Here is a 20726-nt window from a genome sequence, read left to right on the forward strand (position 1 = left end):
AGTGGGTCGAGTACAAGCACTAGCAGTGCACAGCATACCCTGCGTGTCAATCCTTCCCTCCCAGCCAGCGGGGGGGGGACGGACATTTAACACCTGCACCAGATCCAGCCACGGATCACTGGCCCATCTTTTGGCTGTTAGAGTGATGTTCCTCTGGCAACCTGGAGGGCTGGCAAGTGCCCCTCCGATGCAAACAGTGGTACTGGGGGGCAAACCAAATGCTTGCATCATCCTAATGCTTGGGAGGGTGAGTATCATGTCTGTAGCCTCCGGGGGCACATGGGAAGGAGGAGGAGGAGAAACCAGAAACAAGGCTTTACAGCCCCCCCATTCCTTACCACACTGGTGCTGGGCAGCCCAGGTTCGCTCCAGCAAATAGCTGAGCTCTCTCTAGCTACACAAAGCGAAACCTGCCCTGGCAGCAGTGGGAGGGAGCTTTAGGGGCAGTGACTCAGAACAAGTACCTGCTAGCTAACTCCCTCCAGAAGGCAACACGCCTGTGGGTCACAGGGAATGCTGAGGGGGACAAAAGGACAAGCCCATACTCCCCCCCTGCAAGTGGAGACACATGGCGCAGGTTATATTTGGCAAAGTGCCCTTTAGGGGTAGGTCAGTCTCACCCATTGTTCTCGAAGCCCCACCAGGGTCGTGCTACAGGCCTCTACACAGTTGTTTATATTCAGAGCTACAGATTGGGCCAGGCACAAGGAAGACGTCTGGGGAAGCAGGAACGTCAAGGCATGATCAGGGCAGCACGTGTGATGCTCATGCCAAGCCAGCTGTTTAACTCCTATGTTCAATCGCACACCCCCAGAAAGAGCAGTGTTCTTGTACCACGTGCGGTAGCGTAGGAGCAAACGCCCACTCTGCCCCAGTAACGGAAACCTGGCTCCTGTGAAGGGGCCTCTCCCAGGGAGTGGATGTGCCAGTCATCCCTACTCAATGTGCAAAGACAGAAGTACTTGGCCTAAAGGAGGCACCAGCCAACCCAGTCCTGCTTGTTTGCAGCTCACGTACCCTTTGAAGACCTGCTCCTGTCCCTTGCCTAGGTCCTGCAGTGTCGTATCCTTCAGAATGGTCTTCAGCCCCTTATCCACAGACACCTGGGCAATCCCAGCTCCCATCAGCCCTGCTCCCAGAACAGCCAGGGTCCTGCAGTGAAAGGGGAGGACACATTAGCAATCTGCTTTCATTGGTTAAATGCATGACAAAAACTAAACCCCAGAGGTAAATCCTACGTTTGAGTATTGCCTGACCGGGGAGCACCCATACTGAAGGATCTGCCTAATGCTGACGGGTTCCTCGTCAGAAGCTGTCCCAGGTGCAGGGAACAAGCACTAATCTGCTATTCTATACCAGAGAGAATTACCTGCTGCCTTGATTTTCTCTCCCCAAGCAAAGACACCAGCAAAAGCCTCACTGCAGAGTAACAGGAGGAACCTTTACAGTGACTGCTCCGAGGGCTGCTGTCCATTCAGCATCCGCCATGTGACTGGAAGGCCCTTTGTCATTCAGATCTCCTAAGCCCTGTATGCCAGCGTGATGTTATTGACGTGAACTGGGACCGTACAGATCCTGGTTGCAACCAAAGTCCTGTAGTGGCACCAAATCTTGTATAAAGGGGGTCAAACAGGGTATCTAAGACAAGGTTCTGGGTTGCTGGTTATGCTGTCTGTATGCATGTGTCATTTTTGTATTTAAAGATATAAGTATTGGCTCTATCCTGTCTGTATTTCAAACTTGTGCTGTGCTTCTGGGTGACACCCCAGACAAGTTGCTGTTAGCTCCAGGGCCTGCTTTAGGTGGATTCCCCAGAATCAGGCCCCCCACCTTAGGTGCCTTTTTAATTTTTTTTTTTTTAACTCACCAGGTGGCGGTCTGCTCCGGGGGTCTTTGGCAGCATGGGGGTCTGCTTTGGGTTTTTTTGGCAGCATAGGGGTCCTTTGTTGCTGTGGAAGACCCGGAGTGGACCCCCAGCCGCCAAAGCGCCACGGAAGCCCTGGACCACTGCCGGGTATTCGAATCGGGCCCCACAGTTCATAAAGCCGGCCCTGGTTAGTTCTGCCTAGCCTGCTTGATGGCCCATTAAGGACCATTAGCTGTACAACTGACCTACTGAGAGACGGCAGATACGCCTTGTAACTCAGCAAAGTACGCAGGGACTTGCCCATGTGACTCCAGACTCCATTTTGCTATAACTTTCCACAGTAAGAACAAAGACGTGTTCTTACACCTGGAAAAGACTATAAAAGGCTGATGCCTCATCTCCACCTTGTCTTCAATCCTGCTTCTTACCTCTGGAGGGACGTTGCTACAAATGGAAGCTCTACACAAAGGACTGATGACCCATCCCAGCTGAGGATGTTCTAGAGAGACTTGATCTGAACCTGCAGTTTACTCCATCACTGCTACAAGCCTGAACCAAGAACTTTGCCATTACTGTGTGTAATTGATTCCATTTAACCAATTCTAGCTCTCACCTCTACCTTTTCCCTTTATGAATAAACCTTTAGATTTTAGATTCTAAAGGATTGGCAACGGCGTGATTTGTGGGTAAGATCTGATTTGTATATTGACCTGGGTCTGGGGCTTGGTCCTTTGGGATCAAGAGAACTTTTTTTCCTTTTACTGAGGTATTGACACTGGTGGTGATACTGGGAGACTGGAGTGTCTAAGGGAATTGCTTGTGTTACTTGTGGTTAGCCAGTGGGGTGAAACCAAAGTCCTCTCTGTCTGGCTGGTTTGGTTTGCCTTAGGAGGTGGAAAAACCCCAGCCTTGGGCTGTAACTGCCCTGCTTTAAGCAATTTGTCCTGAATTGGCACTCTCAGTTGGGTCCCGCCAGAACCAGCATTGTTACAGCCAGACCGGCGCACATTTGTTCCCGCACATTCTTTAGCTGACGCCACAGCCAGCCATGTCCACACTGTAACTACTGCTGGATACATGCCATAAGGTAAAGACACCTAGCAATCCACACAACAATCCAGAATCAGAGAGAAAGGCCCTTAAAAGAGACTGCTGCAGCTCCTGTAGTTCCATTACCAGCCGATTTGAGGGCTGCACAGCAAGAGATCACTCATCCCTCCTAGCTGGACCGGGCCTCAGTGTGCAAGAATCAAACTTGTTTTTCAGGTCACAGGGTCCAACCTCCCCAGGCAGCATGTCTCTGAAAGATGCAGCAGCACCCTGGGTATATTCATCCTGCGTATGACCCTCGTGGGCCATGGTGTCCCACACTATTATATAATACTTAGTCCCGGTGCCTAACACTCCTATGCAAAACACTCATTTCTAGTCACCATTAATGACTCTTCTTGAAGCAGCTAGTCCTGGAACCCCAAGGGGAGAGCAAGTCTTGATTTCGTTCTAACTGGAGCACAGGATCTGACCCAAGAGGTGAATATAGCTGGCCCACTTGGTAACAGCGACCATAGTGTAATTAAATTTCACAAACTCTCCACAATAGCAATCAACTTCTGTCATAAACAGATGGCTAAGGGTTAATGTCTCTTTTACCTGTAAAGGGTTAAGAAGCTCAGTAAACCTGTCTGACACCTGACCAGAGGACCAATAGGGGGACAAGATACTTTCACATCTTGGTGGAGGGAAGTCTTTGTTTGTGCTTTTTGTGTGTTCGTTGTTTGCTCTCGGGACTGAGAGGGGATGGGACATCAATCCAGGCTCTCCAAATCTTTCTAAATCCGTCTCTCATGTTTCAAACTTGTAAGTAATTAGCCAGGCAAGGCGTGTTAGTCTTATGTTTGTTTTCTCAACTTGTAAATGTTTCTTTTTGCTGGAAGGATTTTTACCTCTGTTTGCTGTATCTCTGAACCTAAGGCTGGGGGTGGTGGAGTCCCTCTGGTCTATAGGAATCTGATTACCCTGTAAAGCATTTTCCATCCTGATTTTACAGAGATGATTTTTATCTTTCTTTCTTTAATTAAAAGCTCTCTTTAAGAATCTGATTGATTTTTTCCTTGTTTTAAGATCCAAGGGGTTTGGATCTGTGTTCACCAGGGAATTGGTGAAGCCTCTCAAGGCAACCCAGGGAGGGGAAAGTTCTGGAGGGACAGAAAGTGCCCCAGACACTGAAAATTCTGGGTGGTGGCAGGGTTACCAGATCTCAGCTAGTAATTAAGCTTAGAAGTGTCCATGCAGGTCCCACAAATCTGTCCCTAAAGTTCAGAGTGGGGAAAGAAACCTTGACAACTTCAAAAAAGGGGAACTACACAAAAATGAGGAGTACTTGTGGCACCTTAGAGACACTGAAATAAATTTTTTAGTCTCTAAGATGCCACAAGCACTCCTGTTCCTTTTGCAGATACAGACTAACACGGCTGCTACTCTGAAACAAAGATGAGGGTTGTTAGAGGAAAAAAAAAGGAACAGTCACAAGAATGAAATGCCTGCAAGCTGCATGGAAACGACTTTAAAACACCATAACAGGCTCAAACTAAATGTATACCCCAAATTTAAAATAAAAACAAAACAATAAAAGAGGATTAAAAAAATGCCACCATGGCTAAACAGAGCAGTTAGAGGCAAGAAGACTCCCTTTAACAAGTGGAAGTCAAATCCAACTGAGGAAAATAAAAGGGAACAAACTCTGCCACGTCAAGTGGAAAAGTACAAACACAAACACTGAAGTATCTCAGAAGTAGGAAGGCCACTGGCTAATGAAAGTGCTACAAGAGCCTCAAGGGAACAACCTGCAAACTGCAGGGGAGTGAGAGGCTGGCAGCCAACGTAGCAGCTCATGCCAAGGCCCCCAGGCCTCACTGAACACTGATAGTGCATCGCTGGGAAACAGTCTGGTGGAGTCTGCGTGCAACTTTTAAATCCTGCTTCTGCTGTTATGGCAGCGGATTCCCACGGGATCCCAGTCCTGCTGCAGGACTCTACACTAGTCCCAAGCGGGGCCCTACAGTCTGGCTCACGTATGTTAGTATTGTTAAAAGTAGATATTTGAGTTACACAGATGTGCTTCCTCATGGAATGTTAATACTCGCATTGTACAAATCCCATTTCCATCCGCATGCCAGGTGATAAGAGAACATTTAACTGTTTGTGCTGGAATATAAAAATGTTCATTAAGACTGTCGATTCCCCCAGTCAGGGGAGAAGCATTACCAAGGAGTTTACTACCAGAGGTGTTCTCCTCTCCCCCCACAAAAAGGTGCACAGACACTATACAAGCCATTGTGGACAGAGAACTTTGTTGTTTGCCTCCTCAGTGGTGTGGGAGAAGCAACCAGCACAAGCCCACATCCCGTCTTGAACACTGGGGGGAAGGGAATACAAATGTCTGTTACGGAGAAATTGGTCACTTTAAGCTGTCTGGACTCTGAAGGGCAAAGATTTCTAAACATAAGCAAGAGATGCCCAACCTGTTTGGCTTGGCTTAGCCCTAAAGGACATAACAGCTTGCGTATTACAGAAGCTTCTTCTACCTTTTGAACTTAAGATTGTACCTCATTTGTGTATGTTACCTGCTTTAACCTGGTAAATAACCCTCATTTCTTTTTCCTAGTTAATAAACCTTTAGTTTGTTACAGGATTGGCTGCAAGCGTTGTCTTTGGTTTGAGATCAGAGTACAAGTGACCAGGGGTCAGTGACTGGTCTTTTGGGCCTGGGAGTAACCTGTGATTCCTGCTGAGATTTCTGGTGTAAAGGACCATCTCTCACCAAGCCAAGCTTGCCTGGGTGGCAAGACAGACTGGAATACGCAAGGGGACTGTCTGTGGCTCATTATTAATGCCGTGCTAGTGTCTGAGATGTTCACACTTGTTACTCGGTGCAATCTAAGTATACAACACAACCAGTTTGGGATCCATGCCATTGTTTGAGTCTGCCCTGAGGCTGGCACTCACGGTCGTAAGCCACTCCAGACAGCGTGACAGACAGCATCATCTCAAGAATCTTCCTCTATCAGAGTATAGGGCAGGGGGTCAGCCTAAAGTTGATCCAACAGGCAGCCAGAGGCACATGTTAAACAAGAGCAAGTTACAGGAACCTGTGTGCGAATTTCATGATCGCTGTGAGAGTCAATGCAACTCAAGCAGCAGACAATCCCTGGGAAGATGAAGTTCCAAGTAGGAACACTGGTTAACCTCAGGGCAGATCCAGCCTGAACACATTTCTGTCTGACAGAAATAACTCAGTCAAGGCTCACCCCGAAAAACGTTATCACCATGTGGGAAGACTATGTGCTGGTGAGAAGTCAGACCTTCCAGAGGACACTGGAACTGCCTTTCTGCCATACTGCTGAACAGAACTGGCCTCCATGTCAGACCCTACTGGCTAGAGGAGTATGAATAGGTCTAAGATTCTCTTTACTGCCCTTTCAACCAGTCTGTGTTTAACTTACTTGACCTCTTGATTTGGTGCTCCGAACTTATTCTTCTTGCACTGCACCTGTCCGTGGTAGAGGCCTATCAACGCCTTGGATTCTGCAGTCATTGCAAGTTCACCGAATTTCTGAAATGAGAAAGGAAGTCAGATGTTTTGGCCTCTGGATTCAACAGTTCCAGCATTTTTAGCATGTACAACAGGACAAAAAAAAATATGCCAGCATTCCAGATCAGTGCAGACATTCTAGAGCCGTGCAAGCAGGTGGGGTATTGCCATCCATAGCGAGAGTACAGAATAGCCAAACCTCCAGAGGGAGAAAGGAACAAGGGATTTCCTGTCTGGGTGCAGGGGAGATAGCTCAGTGGCTTGAGCACTGGCCTGTTAAACCCAGGGTTGTGAGTTCAATCCTTGAGGGGGCCATTTAGGGATCTGGGGCAAAAAATCTGTCTGGGGATTGGTCCTGCTTCGAGCAAAGGGTTGGACTAGATGACCTCCTGAGACCCCTTCCAACCCTGAGATTCTATGATTTCTGTGACCTCCTGAGAGCCATAGAACACTAGTGCCACCATGGTGACCCATCAAGTTCCAGTGGCCTCCCACCACCAAGCAGAAGACTGCTCTTTCAATGATATGATTTCCTGTAGTTAGCATTATCTATGGCTTCTGAAGAGCACGTGCTTCCTCCACCCCTTGGCACAATGTTCATAGATTATATAGCCAGAAGGAGTCACTGATGTTCTAATCTGGCCTTCTGCAGACCACAGAACTTCTCTCATTCTCCTCTTTTGTCTGACAGTGCTGCCTCTGTGATGAATGAGGGTGCCTGCTAGAAACCTAGAAAGAACAGGAGTACTTGTGGCACCTTAGAAACTAACAAATTTATTTGAGCATAAGCTTTTGTGGGCTACAGCCCACTTCATCAGATGCATAGACTGGAACATACAGCAAGAAGATATTTATACATACAGAGAACATGAAAAGGTGGTGCCACAAGTACTCGTGCTCTTTCTGCGGATACAGACTAACATGGCTGCTACTCTGAAACCTGATTTCAGTCTGTTTCCTGTCCTGCTTTATTCCTCCACCCCATGTCTTGAGTTACTGCTTTCTTCTCAATATGTTGTTGTTCCTCCATTCTCTGCACACTGCTCACAGATGGGACATCCGCTTGTGGTTCACGCACGCTCTGGCTGTGTAGCAGAGTGCCAGGAGAGCAGTCCACAGGCTGCTGCCTGAGCTACTCCTGGGGCTAGCTGCATTAGGAGCTGCTCTGCCACCGGGAGAGGGTATATGCTCATTGAAGGGCAGGCTCAGGCTCATACACCTTCCTGCTCCCTGTAGTTCCCAGAGTAACTGGAAATCATCCTGGGAAGCACCACAATAAGGATCCTACTCTCTTTATGCACTTGAAGCAACAATTTACATCCCTTTGTAAACCAGTTTCTACTCTTATTGAGCAGACACAGGCTGCTCTCAATCAGTGGTTTGGAGAAGCTGGTGAGCCAGCTCCCCAGGCTTCGGTGGGAATAACCTCTCAGGCTTTGCTATTTAACAAAACAAAGAAGCAGGAGGACAAGAAATGCCAGTCTGGTTAAACAGCCAAGCTCCTGGTGTTACTCAAGCTGGAATCCAACTCCAGGGAAATCAACACAGTCCACACTACAGGAGGCAATGTGCAAAATTCACTGCGAAGGGCAAAAAGCCAGAGACAAAACAAAAATCTTTAAGCATATTGGAAACAGGAAGCCAGGAGGAGAATCTGCAAGTCTACCTATTCCTAGGGGGCAAAGAGGAGTAATCAAACAGAAAACTATTGCTGGAAAGCAGAGTGATTTTCTCACACCACTCTTCAGAGAGTGCTGGGCAATCTACCCTGGACTACTCTTTCAGTTAAGGAGCTTTCAGATCAAAGCACAAGAAGAGTTTGTTCCAGCACCACCTCACAGTTAGGAGGCCTGTGTCACCAGGAACAGACAGGAGATACCTACAAGTGCTGCAGAAATAGAAACCTTCCAGAACAGCTACTGTGTCAGGACTGGAGGGTCAAAAAAGGAACAGGGGCTCCTGGGAGCTAGGATGTGAGCCCTACTTCAACCTGGGTACTTGGTACTGAAGTGATTACAAAAAACACCCCCAGGTTAACAGCATACGGGACTAGCCAGTACGACTTCTACAGAGGAAACCTGGGCCTCACTAATCTAGTAAGATTTGTTGAGCATGCCCACAAAACAGAACTGAATAATTTGGACTTTCAAAGAGACTTTGACAGAGTCTCTCCTAGGGAAACCAAGTGGCCATGGGAAGGCGCACAGTGAAGTTCTGACTCAGACTGAAGTATGGCACAGACAGAAAGAGTAAAAGTGGCCAGCTTTCAATACGGCACAAGGTTAACAATGGGATGCCCCAAGGGTCTGTACTAGGGCAGATGTTAAATATTCATGACCTGGAAAATGGGATGAACAGTGAGGTGGAAAAATGTGCAGATGACAAGTAAGTCAGTGAGTCAAGACTAAAGAATGAAGGACGTACCCAGCCTAGGTGAACGGACAACATGGCAGAGGAAATTCAGCAATGACAGGATACAAGGTCATGGAGGTTGGAAGGAATCATTTGAATTGCTCATTCACTTTATTGAGTTCTAAATTACCTGGAACTATTCAGGAAAGAGACCTGGGCATCACTGTGGACAACTCTAGAAAAACCACCTGCCCAGTGCAAAGCAGCGAACAAAAAAGGAAACAGTGTTAGGACGTAGAAGGAAAGGAACAGAAAATAACGAAATGATAAAGCCATTATATAAGCGAGTGCTACCCCATCACCCAGAACCCTGTGCTTTGTTCAGGCTAGCCTGTTACAAAACACAGGAACAGAAATAGAGGGATCCGAGACAGGTGGGGAAAGACTTCCACATGAGACTAGGATTCGAATGGTTTAGACACGCCAGAGGAACAACAAACGGTGCTGAGTAGATACATGACTGTGCTGATTTACAGTATCTCATACAACAAGAACGAGGGGACAGTCAGTGAAGATCAAAGAAAATACTTCACACGATACACAAACCACCTGTGGAACCCACTGCCACATGGCAGAGGCCAAAAGGGTACTAAATAGGATTAGATATTTGTATTAGCGAAGACAGCCTAAGAGAGGTTAGCCCTAACCACTGACAGGGACTAGGAAGAAGCTTCTTTATGGGCAAGTTACTCTAGAAATGCCCACTAGCGGGTTTCTTGCGATCTTCTTTGAGGCATCTGGTACTGGCCACTGTCAGACAGATACTGGACAAGACAGACCGCTGCCCCGATCTGGTATGGCAGTTCCTGTGTTTCATGCCCCCACTTCTGTCTCTGGCTGTGATCTCACTATGAACACCTGCCTACTCTGCTAGAAGACCACAGCCATTATGACCAAGGAATAGGGGGCACCTTAGCCAGACTTGTGAATTTGACTACATTCTCTCACTGGTTTAAAATGTGAACCTGTGCATGGAGATGGAAGATACAGACCCAATTCCACACAGAGCAGCAGCACAGGGTCACAGGATGGGTGCCCAACACTACCCGCTCCTGGGCTGTCCCTTTAAGCATTCCCTTGTGCAAAGCTGAAAGCAAGTTTGAGGTAAATATGCATCTTAAGGATAAAAGAAGAGTTCCACAGTATGTTTACCTGGGATTCAGCGAGGTAGCCGGCTTCATTCCCCTGCTCCAGGCCAGTCTTCACAACCTACATGGAGGAGAGAGGCAGTGAAAATGGGCCATTTCATACATTATGTTCTCTTTTGGGGCCAATGCATTTAGCACCAGGAAGAGCCCTTCCTGGCCAGTTCTGTTCACGAGATTCTCTTTGAACTCTTGTGCGACTGCTCCATGTTCTTCCAAGCGAGCTCCAGCAACATACTGATAGAGCAGATATCAATGGTGGGGCATTCAAGTTGCCATCAGTCTAATTTGTGCACCGAGCTCCTAGAATCCGGAATTACTTCAGTAGGGTTGTGCCCAACACGGGGGCTAGGCTAACTGGCACTCATGAGCCAGGAAGAGCAGCTTGAAGCAGCTCCCAGAAAGAGGTCTCTGCTACAAAAAGTTTTACAAATAAGACAACATTGAAAGCAGTTTTCAGATGCACCTAAGTGACTTAGGAGCATAAATTTAATCAGTCCAATGGGCTCCAGATGCCTAAATCACTTAGGCATTTGAGATTTTTACCCTGTGTGCTTGGTCTTGTACAAACATACTTACTATCGATGCTCCAAAGGATTTATAATCACATTATCTAGCTAGAGATGGGGTGAGAATGGTGCAAGAGCTGCAGTTGAAAGTTTCATGGAGGAAGTGTATTCTCTCTTATCTATCCTCCTTCCCTTTACTGTGTGGTTCTGGTGTCCCTCACAACCAGAATATTGGCACAATTGTATTTGAACGGGGATGTGTTTCCTTTTGGAAACACCTGTGAATTCCATTGAATCTAACGCACAAGCTGCTCTGGCCACTAACTGGACAGACCTCTGATTATACCCTTAGCCGAATCCTCCCAGCAATTTCTGGCCTGATTAAGCGCAAGGGGAAGACCAATCTCCCTCTGCATAGGGCAATTATTTATATTATCCTAGCCTCCAGGAGCCCCAGTCATGAACCAGGACCCTGTTGTGCAAGGTGCTGCCCCAGAGAGCTCACCAATCTCACCCAGATGCAATGTTTGTGTCATGCTCCTCAGGTGGGGCGTTACCTCAATGATTTTCAGGGGAGCAGGGTAGAGTCCTTTTGTCTGCTTCTGCACCCTTTTCTCCACTGTTTTGTAGATCTGCTGCCTCACAAAGGGAACAGACAGGGCATAGTCTGTCAGTTCTGCAAGAGGACACAAGGCAACACTTGGGCATACGACAGATCACCGAAATCCAGCCCTGACATGGACACTAGCTAGTCAGCTACAGTGACCAGTGTGGATGTGGCAGCTCCGACTCGCTAACTTTCTATGGAAGGAGAAGAGAGGTGCTCACCTTAAACCCCATTATTAGATACAGCTAGCACAGATCAGATTGGAGGGTCGGCCACTTAGACAGCTGAACTTTCTTACCATCCATTCCAGGGTGATAAATTCCACGGAGAGTCAAAGGCTGCTCCTATGAAATCAACGGCAAGAACTCCAATTGACTTCAGGGGAGCAGGACTTCACAGCAAGATTTAGCGGCTTCCTTGAACTCCATTAAATAAGGATTATTACTATGACTCACTTGTGGAGTGCTTTTCTGAAGGGGATTGCAGCTACATTCAGTGCACAAGCTTGGATGCAAAGCATGGCACTTACTAGCTAGCCAGTGTGTATTGTGGGCAGCTACTGCAGAAGTTCAGCCAATGCCCCTTGGTCCTAACTCCCCACTCCCTACTACTCCTGTCCTGGGCCTTTCCACACAGCTCTGCCAATGCACCTTCTTTCTGAAGTGCAGCACGCTTTGCTCCTGATTGGAGACCAGCAATCCTGCCAGTTCATGGGGCTGTCAGAGTATGGCTACTGTTGGTTAAAACTAGGCCAATTTAATTCATGAGGGATTCCTTGAGGATTTTGAAATCATGTCTCTAGAGGCAGAAGTGAATTAACCCACTAATATGCCTTTAAGTTAAGCTTTGTTGCCTGCATCCCACACACTTACTCTGGACCAGCCCCTTTTCCCTTTTGGGGGACACTGTCTTATTGGCTAGTCCTCTGGCAAAGTCAATCGCTACCTCCTCCATGTACTCAATTGTTCGTTCTTCTGGACTTTTGGTGCCTGGTCCTGGGAACACAGAAAGGATGAGTCAGAGGGGGAATGCAGCCTGCAGGATTACATGATGGGGAGGTATTTTGTTAGAAATAGCTCTCCCTGGAAAGATGAGACCAAAGTGGACACATGTCTGCTGATCTCTACAGCTCCACCCCAGCCCATAGAACTGTTTTATCAGAGAAATCAAGTACCAAAGAGTTGAACAAACAGCTTTTAAGGAAGGCACAAAGCTGTAATTTAGCTTCAGTATTATGGCATTTTCTGAGTAACACCAGTGCAGGTGGGCTAATGACCTTACAGGACTAGGCAGTGAGTATATTATCCATTGCTGGATGCAGTGTTATAGCTGGACTGGCCCGGCCCCAGGATACTGGGGACACAAGGTGGGTGAGGTGATATATTTTGTTGGACCTTCAAGCTCTACAGAGCTCTTCAGGTCTGGGGAAGGTACCCAGAGCGTTACAGCTAGATATGAGGTGGAACAGACTGTTTAGCATAAAGTAGTTAACAGATTGTACCATGGATGTCATCTCCCTAGACACCAACATCCCTCATAGCAACAGCGATGACTGCCTCAAAAAGCTACAAGACAATGGACAACACTCAGATCTCCACCCCAAACATTTTCAACTCATCTGTTTCATCCTCACTTATCATAACTTTACATTCAACAACAAAACACTTTGTCCAAACCCTGGGAACAGCCCTGGGTATCAGGATGGCTCCCCAATATGTCCACCTCTGCATGGGCCACCTTGAGGAAGAATGTCTGGAAAAAAATGCATCACAAAAGCGATGATGTACCTGATATGATACCAATGTATTTTCATCATCTGGACAAATCACCTAGCCACTCTCATAGAAATCTATCACTTCAACAACCACTACCCATCCATCAAACTCTCTAGAACACACTCACACCAGCATCAACTTCCTAGACACCATGATCAGCTTCAGCAATGGAACCCTACAGACAACCATAAACAAGAAACCCAGGGATCACCAAACTTATCTTCACTGATCCTGTAGCCACCCCAGATATACCAAGAAATCGGTTATCTACAGCCAAGCACTGAGATACCACAGAATATGCTTCAAGGAACAAGTCTGGGATATGCATCTTAACAAGCTCGTGGATAGAAAGCTGGCTAGATTGTCAGGCTCAGCAGGTAGTGATCAATGGTTCCATGTCTAGTTGGCAGCCGGTATCAAGCAGAGTACCCCAGGGGTCAGTCCTGGGGCTGGTTTTGTTCGACATCTTCATTAATGATCTGGGGGATGGCGTGGATTGCACCCTCAGCAAGTTTGCAGATGACACTAAACTGAAAGGAGTGGTAGATACGTTGGAGGGTAGGGATAGGATACAGAGGCACCTAGACAAATCAGAGGATTGGGCCAAAAGAAACCTCATGAAGTTCAACAAGGACAAGTGCAGAGTCCTGCACTTAGGATGGAAGAATCCCATGCACTGCTAAGGACCAAATGACTAGGCAGCAGTTCTGCAGAAAAGGAGCTAGGGGTTACAGTGGACAAGAAGCTGGATATGAGTCAACAGTGTGCCCTTGTTGCCAAGAAGGCTAATGGCATTTTGGGCTGTATAAGTAGGGGCACTGCCAGCAGATCGAGCGATGTGATCATTCCTCTCTATTCGACATCGGTGAGGCCTCATCTAGAGTAGTGTGTCCAGTTTTGGGCCCCATACTACAAGAAGGATGTGGAAAAATTGGAAAGTCCAGCGGAGGGCAACAAAAATGATTAGGGGGCTGGAGCACATGACTTATGAGGAGAGGCTGAGGGAACTGGGATTGTTTAGTCAGCAGAAGAGAAGAATGAGGGGGGATTTGATAGCAGCCTTCAACTACCTGAAAGGGGGTTCCGAAGAGGATGGCTCTAGACTGTTCTTAGTGGTACCAGATGACAGAACAAGGAGTAATGCTCTCCAGTTGCAATGGGGGAGGTTTAGGTGGGATATTAGGAAAAAAATTTTCACTAGGAGAGTGGTGAAGCACTGGAATGGGTTCCCTAGGGAGGTGGTGGAATCTCCTTCCACAGAGGTTTTTAAGGTCAGGCTTGACAAAACCCTGGCTGGGATGATGTAGTTGGGAATTCGTCCTGTTTTGAGCAGGGGGTTGGACTAGATGACCTCCTGAGGTCCCTTCCAACCCTGATATTCTATGATTCTGTAAGCTCAAAACCACCTTCAAACAAGGACACTCCATCCAAGAAGTAGACTGCATCATGGAATAGGCCACTCAGATACCCTGAGAGAACCTGCTTCAATATGGAAAAAAAAACCCACCTTCTGATCATCTCTCCCATGCCAACACTGGAACCCATACAGGGTATCATTAAATTATTACAACTCAGACTCAATGGGGACCATATCCTGAAAGAAATCTTATCCCAAACCCACTCATAAAACCCCCTAAACCTCTCCAAGCTCACCATCAGAAGCAAGCTCTCCACAGACCAGGGCATTCCAGCTCAAAGTAGCACAAACCCTACTATAATAGATGCCAAACTTGTAGGCATATCTGCACCATTATAATGATCAATACTCACACTCAACACAGCTTTCAGGATCCATGGGTCTTACCCAGGCTCGTCACAACAACATTTGACATACCTCATTCAGTGCACTAAAATGTCCAACAGCAGCCATGCAGGTGAAACCAGACAGTCACTATGCTCTTGAATGAACTCAGACAAAACACAAAGACAAACACACCTTATCATCCAGGGGAGAACACTTTTTACAAAGCGATCACTCCACATCTGACTGCTCAGGCCTCGTCCTCAAAGGAAACCTGCAAAACACTTTCCTAAGATGAGCCTGGGAGTTGAAATTCAAAACTTTGCTAGATACTGAAAATCGTGGATTTAGGCCAGGTCTACACTACAGAGCTATGTTGGTATAACCATGTCGCTCGAGGTGTGAAAAATCCACACACCTGAGCAACAGTTATGTTGACATTAACCTCCCAGGTAGACAGCATTATGTCAATGCGACAGCTTCTCTTGTTGACATAGCTATCATCTCTTGTGGAGGTGGATTTACTACGCTGGCAGGAGAAGCTCTCTCCCGTCAGTGTCGGAGCATCTTCACTTAAGCACTATCGTGGCGCAGCTGCATTGATGCAGCTGTGCCAATGCAGCATTTTTAGTGTAGACTTGCCCTTAAAGACAGTGGGTTTATGGCTTATCACATCAGTCTGTAACCCACTATTTATCCTGTGACTGCAGGGCATTAACTGCCCACTTCACCTTAAATAGTCCATTTCAATGGGGGTTAACTACTTATGCCAAACAATCTGTCCCATCCTCTTCTACCTTGCATTTAACTGTGACATTCGGAGGGTTTGTCCACACTGGGAGTGCTACAGTGGCCCTACTGTAGCGCTTCCCTTGGCGTCGGTAGCATTCATGCTGGAGAGGTCTCCTGTTGGCACAGGTAATCCACCTCCCTGAGAGGCAGTAGCTAGGTCAATGGAAGAGTTCTTCTGTTGCTCTAGCACTGTCAACACTGGGGATTAGGTTGGCTTACCTATGTTGCTCAGGGGTGTGGATTTTTCACACTTGAGTGACATAGTTAAGCTGATGTAAGTTACCAGTGTAGACCAGCCCTGAAGAGCTCAGTGTGGGCTTGGAGGCTTCTCTCTCTCACCAACAGAAGTTGGTCCAATTGGAGACGTTACATCACCCCCCCTTGTCTCCTCAAAATTCATGGTACTCTCAAAATAAGCCAAGCTGATCTGGAGGTACTGCAAGGGAATATTTGCTCCTTTTTAAAGTGCAGCACTATGCTGGGTAAGCAACCATACAGGGTTTATATCAAACTCACGTACACGCTGGGGCACTTGTAAATGTCAATTTACTGAATTAGAAGAAAGCTGACAGTGTTAAGCCAGACAGGACCGTGAGATAGGAGATACAGAAGCAAGGGGTCTTATCCAGTGCACCTTTGGAGGACAGCATTTTCAGTTGAGAGTTTAAGAGGCCTATGCACTCCCTTCACCAGGTGTTGGCCCAAGGAAATAAGCACAATAACTCACATATAGCAGGACCAGCAGCTAAGCCCTGTTTTCAGATGGTTAAAGCTTTCTTGAGTTTTCACCTTTCAGGCTAAAGTTTCCCCTCTCCAATAAGCCACTAGCCAATAAAAGTCCCTCAGTGCAGGAACAGCAGAGATCAACAGATTTAGCACTTCGGACCCTGACTGCAGCTTGCAAGGCATCTTCTCCTTCTAACTGAAAGTGAATTAGCAATTTTGAGTGCCCAGAGCTCTGGGGTTCTCCTGTCACTGGAGAAACAGCAGATCACCTATCATTATGCAAGCACAGATACTGCCCTGAAATCCAGGCCTTGGGATATCCATTACCTTTAATAAGAACAGCTATACTGTGTCAGGCCAAAGGGCCATCTAGCCCAGTATCCTGTCTTCCAACAGTGGCTAATGCCAGGTACCCCAGAGGGAACAAACAGAACAGGGAACCATCAAGTGATCCATCCCTTATCGCCGATTCCCAGCTCCTGGCAAACAGAGGCTAGGGACACCATTCCTGCCCATCCCAGCTAGTAGCCATGGATGGACCTATCCTCCATTAACTTATCTAGTTCTTTTTTGAATCCTGTTATAGTCGTGGTCTTCACACCATCCTCTGGCAAAGAGTTCTACAGGTTGACTCTGTATTGTGTGAAGAAATACTGCCTTATGTTGGTTTTAAACCTGCTGCCTATTAATTTCATTTGGTGACCCCCTAGTTCTTATGTTATGAGGAGTAAATAAGACTTCCTTAGTTACTTTCTGCACACTAGACTTTATAGATTTTATCTATCATATCTCCCCTGAATGGTCTCTTTTCCAAGCTGAAAAGTCCCAATTTTATTCATTTCTCCTCATACGGAAGCTGTTCCATACCCTAATCATTTTTGTTGCCTTTTTCTGAACATTTCTAATGCATCTTTTTTGAGATGGGGTGACCACATCTGCATGAAGTATTCAAGATGTGGGCATACCATGGATTTATCACTTGATGCGCTCTATGAGTAAGACATGATCAGTGAAGAATGTAGGATCTTATCCAAATTTACCTGCTCACAAAAAGGGCAACATATCCACCCTGAATTCTAACCTTGGCAAATTCATTTAGCTTATGTAAAAAAAACATATGCTTCCCACTCTGAATACACTGCACTGCAATTCCTGTTCCCTCCCCAAAAGCTGAGACTCTGGAAACCAGCACTCAGTCCAGATGATAAACTCTACATCCCATTAGATGAATGACAGCATCAAGGATTTCTCTAACCATTTAATTAAATTGGAGGAATTAATCGAAAGGGCAAAAGATTAGCCTCCTAAGTAGCTTTAAGACAATTCTCGAGTCTTAGCCTCTGACCTAGTGGATCAATCAATTGATCAACCAGCCCCATCCTCTTTGCTCTGTCAGCACGGATGTTCTTCCCAGTCAGCATCATGTCAAAGGCAGCAGGAAGTCCCACCTGGAAGGCAGACAGACAAGAAGGTGTCAGACCTGGAGAGAGCCATGTGAAGGAAAGGGACTGCTCATGCTCTTCACTTACCATCTTTGGCAGCCTCTGAGTGCCCCCTGCACCCGGCAGTAGCCCCAGCAACACCTCGGGTGTGCCCAACACTGTCTTCTTGTCCTTTGTAGCTACTCTGTATTGACAGGAGATGGCAACCTTGCACAGGAGACAAAAATATATCCAATAGAATAGCTCACACTTCCAGAACATCTCACTGGCGAAAATGCAAGAGCCCATCAATACACCCCAAGGACACCCTCTATGCAAGCAGAACTGCCTGGGACTCCCTCATTGTCTCCTCCAGCTCTGAGGATGGACATTGGGTCCTATGTGGTCACACAAATTCTTCCTATGCCCCAGCCAGGGTCCTTTAAAAAATCACCTGGTTCTTACTGGCTAATCTCATTAAGTGCAATCAGAGGATAATCTTATTTACAGATTAACTCTGTGGCTCTGAAGATGGCATTTACCCCCATGCTGATACCAAGCCCAGACCCTTCACTAGATCAGTGAGGTCTAGATAGCACACAGAGACAGGCCAAAGGATACAACACACAGGCCCTGAGATTTCATTCCTAGCAATAACAATCTTGCATTTAAACAATGCCTTTCATCCAGAGGCCCCAGAAGAGCCTTGCAGTTTACAACCTTTAGGCTAACCACTTACTGCCTACCACCCTCCTAGACTAGATCCTCTCGCCCTATCCCCACTAGGGGCACGCAGTAGCCGTTCAGACTAGGCTGTAACACAGTACCCATCTGAAATGACAAGGGAACTGTAGATAGGATGGGGACAATTACTCAAGATGGGATTTGGCCTGGAGACCCATTTTACACCCCCTACTCTGACAACTGGTCAGGACCTGAACTCTGTGGTTCATCTGAAAAACAGCAACTGCAGTAACATGTCCTGTAGCACAGCACTACAGCATTGGTTCAACACTGGGTCAAAGCGCCATCTGCCAAGTCACCAATGTCTTGTGGCAGCTCTGGTGTTTTCCCTGCAGGCCTCCCATCCAAATACTGGCCTGGTTCATTCCTGCACTTGGATCAGATTGTCTCACAAGCTAAGCAGGACTATGCCAAAGACCTCACATGCAACAAAACTAGGTCATTTACCATAAACAGAATTCAGCAGGTTTGCTGGCTGCCATGAGGCTTGAAATCCCATTTCTATCCTCTTAGGAATGCAGCTGAATTCTCCCAAGTATCCCAGAGATCTCTGCAGCCTCATGCCAGATTGACAGCAGCATCTGCCCTGCAACTTCCTACAGTACCTCTAGTCCTCCTCCCAGGCAGGAACCACTGATGGCAGCAACTATGGGCTTTGGAGATTTTTCAAGTTTCTCAAACATCTTCTGTCCTTCCTGAGAAAGCTGCGTCACTTCCTGAACAGTCTTGCAGGATTCGATCATACTGCAGCAGGGTAGAAAGACTGATCAGATTTGCATAGCAATGCTGCGTCAGTAAAGCAGGGAGTGCTTCAGGGACGGTTTCCTACTCCCCACAGCTTTATTAAGAGATATGCAGGATCAGCATAACCCCCTAGCCCTAGACTGCCAAGCGTCATGGAGTGTGGGGGAGACAAGGCCCTGCACCCCCAGCTCCCTACGATTCATCATGACTCTCAACCAGCCAGTAACATAGAAGGTTTATTTGGATGACAGGAACACAGTCCAAGACAGGTCTTGCCAGTACAGACAACAGTTAGGTCTATCTGGGGGCCTCAGGGAGGCCACAGCCCTGTTGGCAAGCCCAAGCCCCATCGGGGCTCCCCTCTCCATTTCCCAGCCAGCTCCAAACTGAAACTCCCTCCAGCCTCTCACTCAGCCTCCTCCTGGCTCCTCCCCCAGCCTGTGTGTCCTTTGTCTAGTTTCCAGGGCAGAGGTGTTACCTGGCCTCCAACCCCCCCCGGGTTCTTATGTTACACGCTCAGATATCCTCCCTCATGGAGAGTCTCCCATCCCCAATGCAGACAGTCCCAGCAAAACTCCCCTGCAACCTTCCCAGATCAATACTCCCCACTCAGCATTCAAAGAACACCTCAAGAACATTCCCACTTCGTCACACCAAGCAATGCAGGAAGTTTGCTAAGATTGGCGGGCTGAACCATTGCATTAGAGAGTGTCTGCAGATCAAATCCAGGGGAGAAAGAGCTCAAGGCAAACGTTTTGCGAACACTTCCCTCTTTGGGAGGGTGGAGGAGAGCAGGATAATTTGTAAAGCAGTTCTCTGATCTCACACGCTCAGCCAGTTAGAAATGGTCAGTCAATTAGTGTCATTTGAAATAGGCACTGCTGCCAGCAAGGGCCAGTAGAGCAGGATCTTCATGTCGAGACCAAAGGAAGCCTTTGAATTCAACCTGTCCTTGTTCAAAAAATAAAATACTCGCTCTGGCCGGCGCTGCTGTCTCCTCTCCACAGCACATTGTATATAGAGTCTCTTCCCTTTCCAGGGGTGGACAAGGAAGTCAGTGAGTTGCTGAAGAGCACAGATTACAGCTGCCCCCTGGCCAAGCAGCTGCTATTTCCAGAGAGCCCACAATATGAAATCTTGGGTATGGAAAGAAGTCTGCCAAGTTACCCTGAAGTCTAGACGTGCTAACAACTGGGCAGGCAGAGTTCAGCAGAGAACAAGCCCGAGGTCAGGGTTAACCCACAGACCAGTGAGCCAGGATGCAAGGTGTGTTTAAACATCCTGACAGAGGGAGGTCCAAACCTCTGCATAACCAGAAGGCAGCAACTTGCCAGTGCAAGGAACCTGAAGCCTACAGCCCATAATGCACCCGTTCTTCCTCCAATGCATGGCTCACATACCAGCATACAAAGCTCAAACCAGCTAGTCTGTCTGCTCATGGTAATCAGTCAGGAAACTGCTTTTCCCTCCCAGAACGCACTTCTGAATTCAGGGAAGTGCTGCAATGTGTTAGGGTTCAGTGGGTTGACAAGCCATGCTTCATAGAGTCCAAGGCCAGAAGGGATCATTGTGATCATCTAGTCTGACCTCCTGCATAGTACTGGCCAGAGAACTTCCCCTAAATAATTCCTAGAACAGATCTTTAGAAAGAC

The 20726-nt window shown here is 47.3% G+C and overlaps 1 protein-coding gene across 2 annotated transcripts in view; it reads right to left on the reverse strand.

The window, feature by feature from the left end:
• The window catches only part of HADHA (hydroxyacyl-CoA dehydrogenase trifunctional multienzyme complex subunit alpha), a 41852-nt gene that overhangs the window by 13140 nt on the left and 7986 nt on the right, over positions 1-20726 (reverse strand). For both annotated transcript variants that reach the window (XM_075063558.1, XM_032778831.2), the window contains 8 exons: positions 18936-19074; positions 17695-17814; positions 17511-17613; positions 12004-12126; positions 11082-11200; positions 10023-10079; positions 6370-6479; positions 1018-1152 (listed from right to left, as the gene is read on the reverse strand). In XM_075063558.1, coding sequence (XP_074919659.1) covers positions 1018-1152; positions 6370-6479; positions 10023-10079; positions 11082-11200; positions 12004-12126; positions 17511-17613; positions 17695-17814; positions 18936-19074 — 906 coding nt within the window. The remainder of the gene's footprint in view (positions 1-1017; positions 1153-6369; positions 6480-10022; positions 10080-11081; positions 11201-12003; positions 12127-17510; positions 17614-17694; positions 17815-18935; positions 19075-20726) is intronic.

The sequence above is a fragment of the Chelonoidis abingdonii genome, chromosome 3 (genome assembly GCF_003597395.2).
Source record: "Chelonoidis abingdonii isolate Lonesome George chromosome 3, CheloAbing_2.0, whole genome shotgun sequence".
In the NCBI taxonomy this organism is placed as follows: Eukaryota; Metazoa; Chordata; order Testudines; family Testudinidae; genus Chelonoidis; species Chelonoidis abingdonii.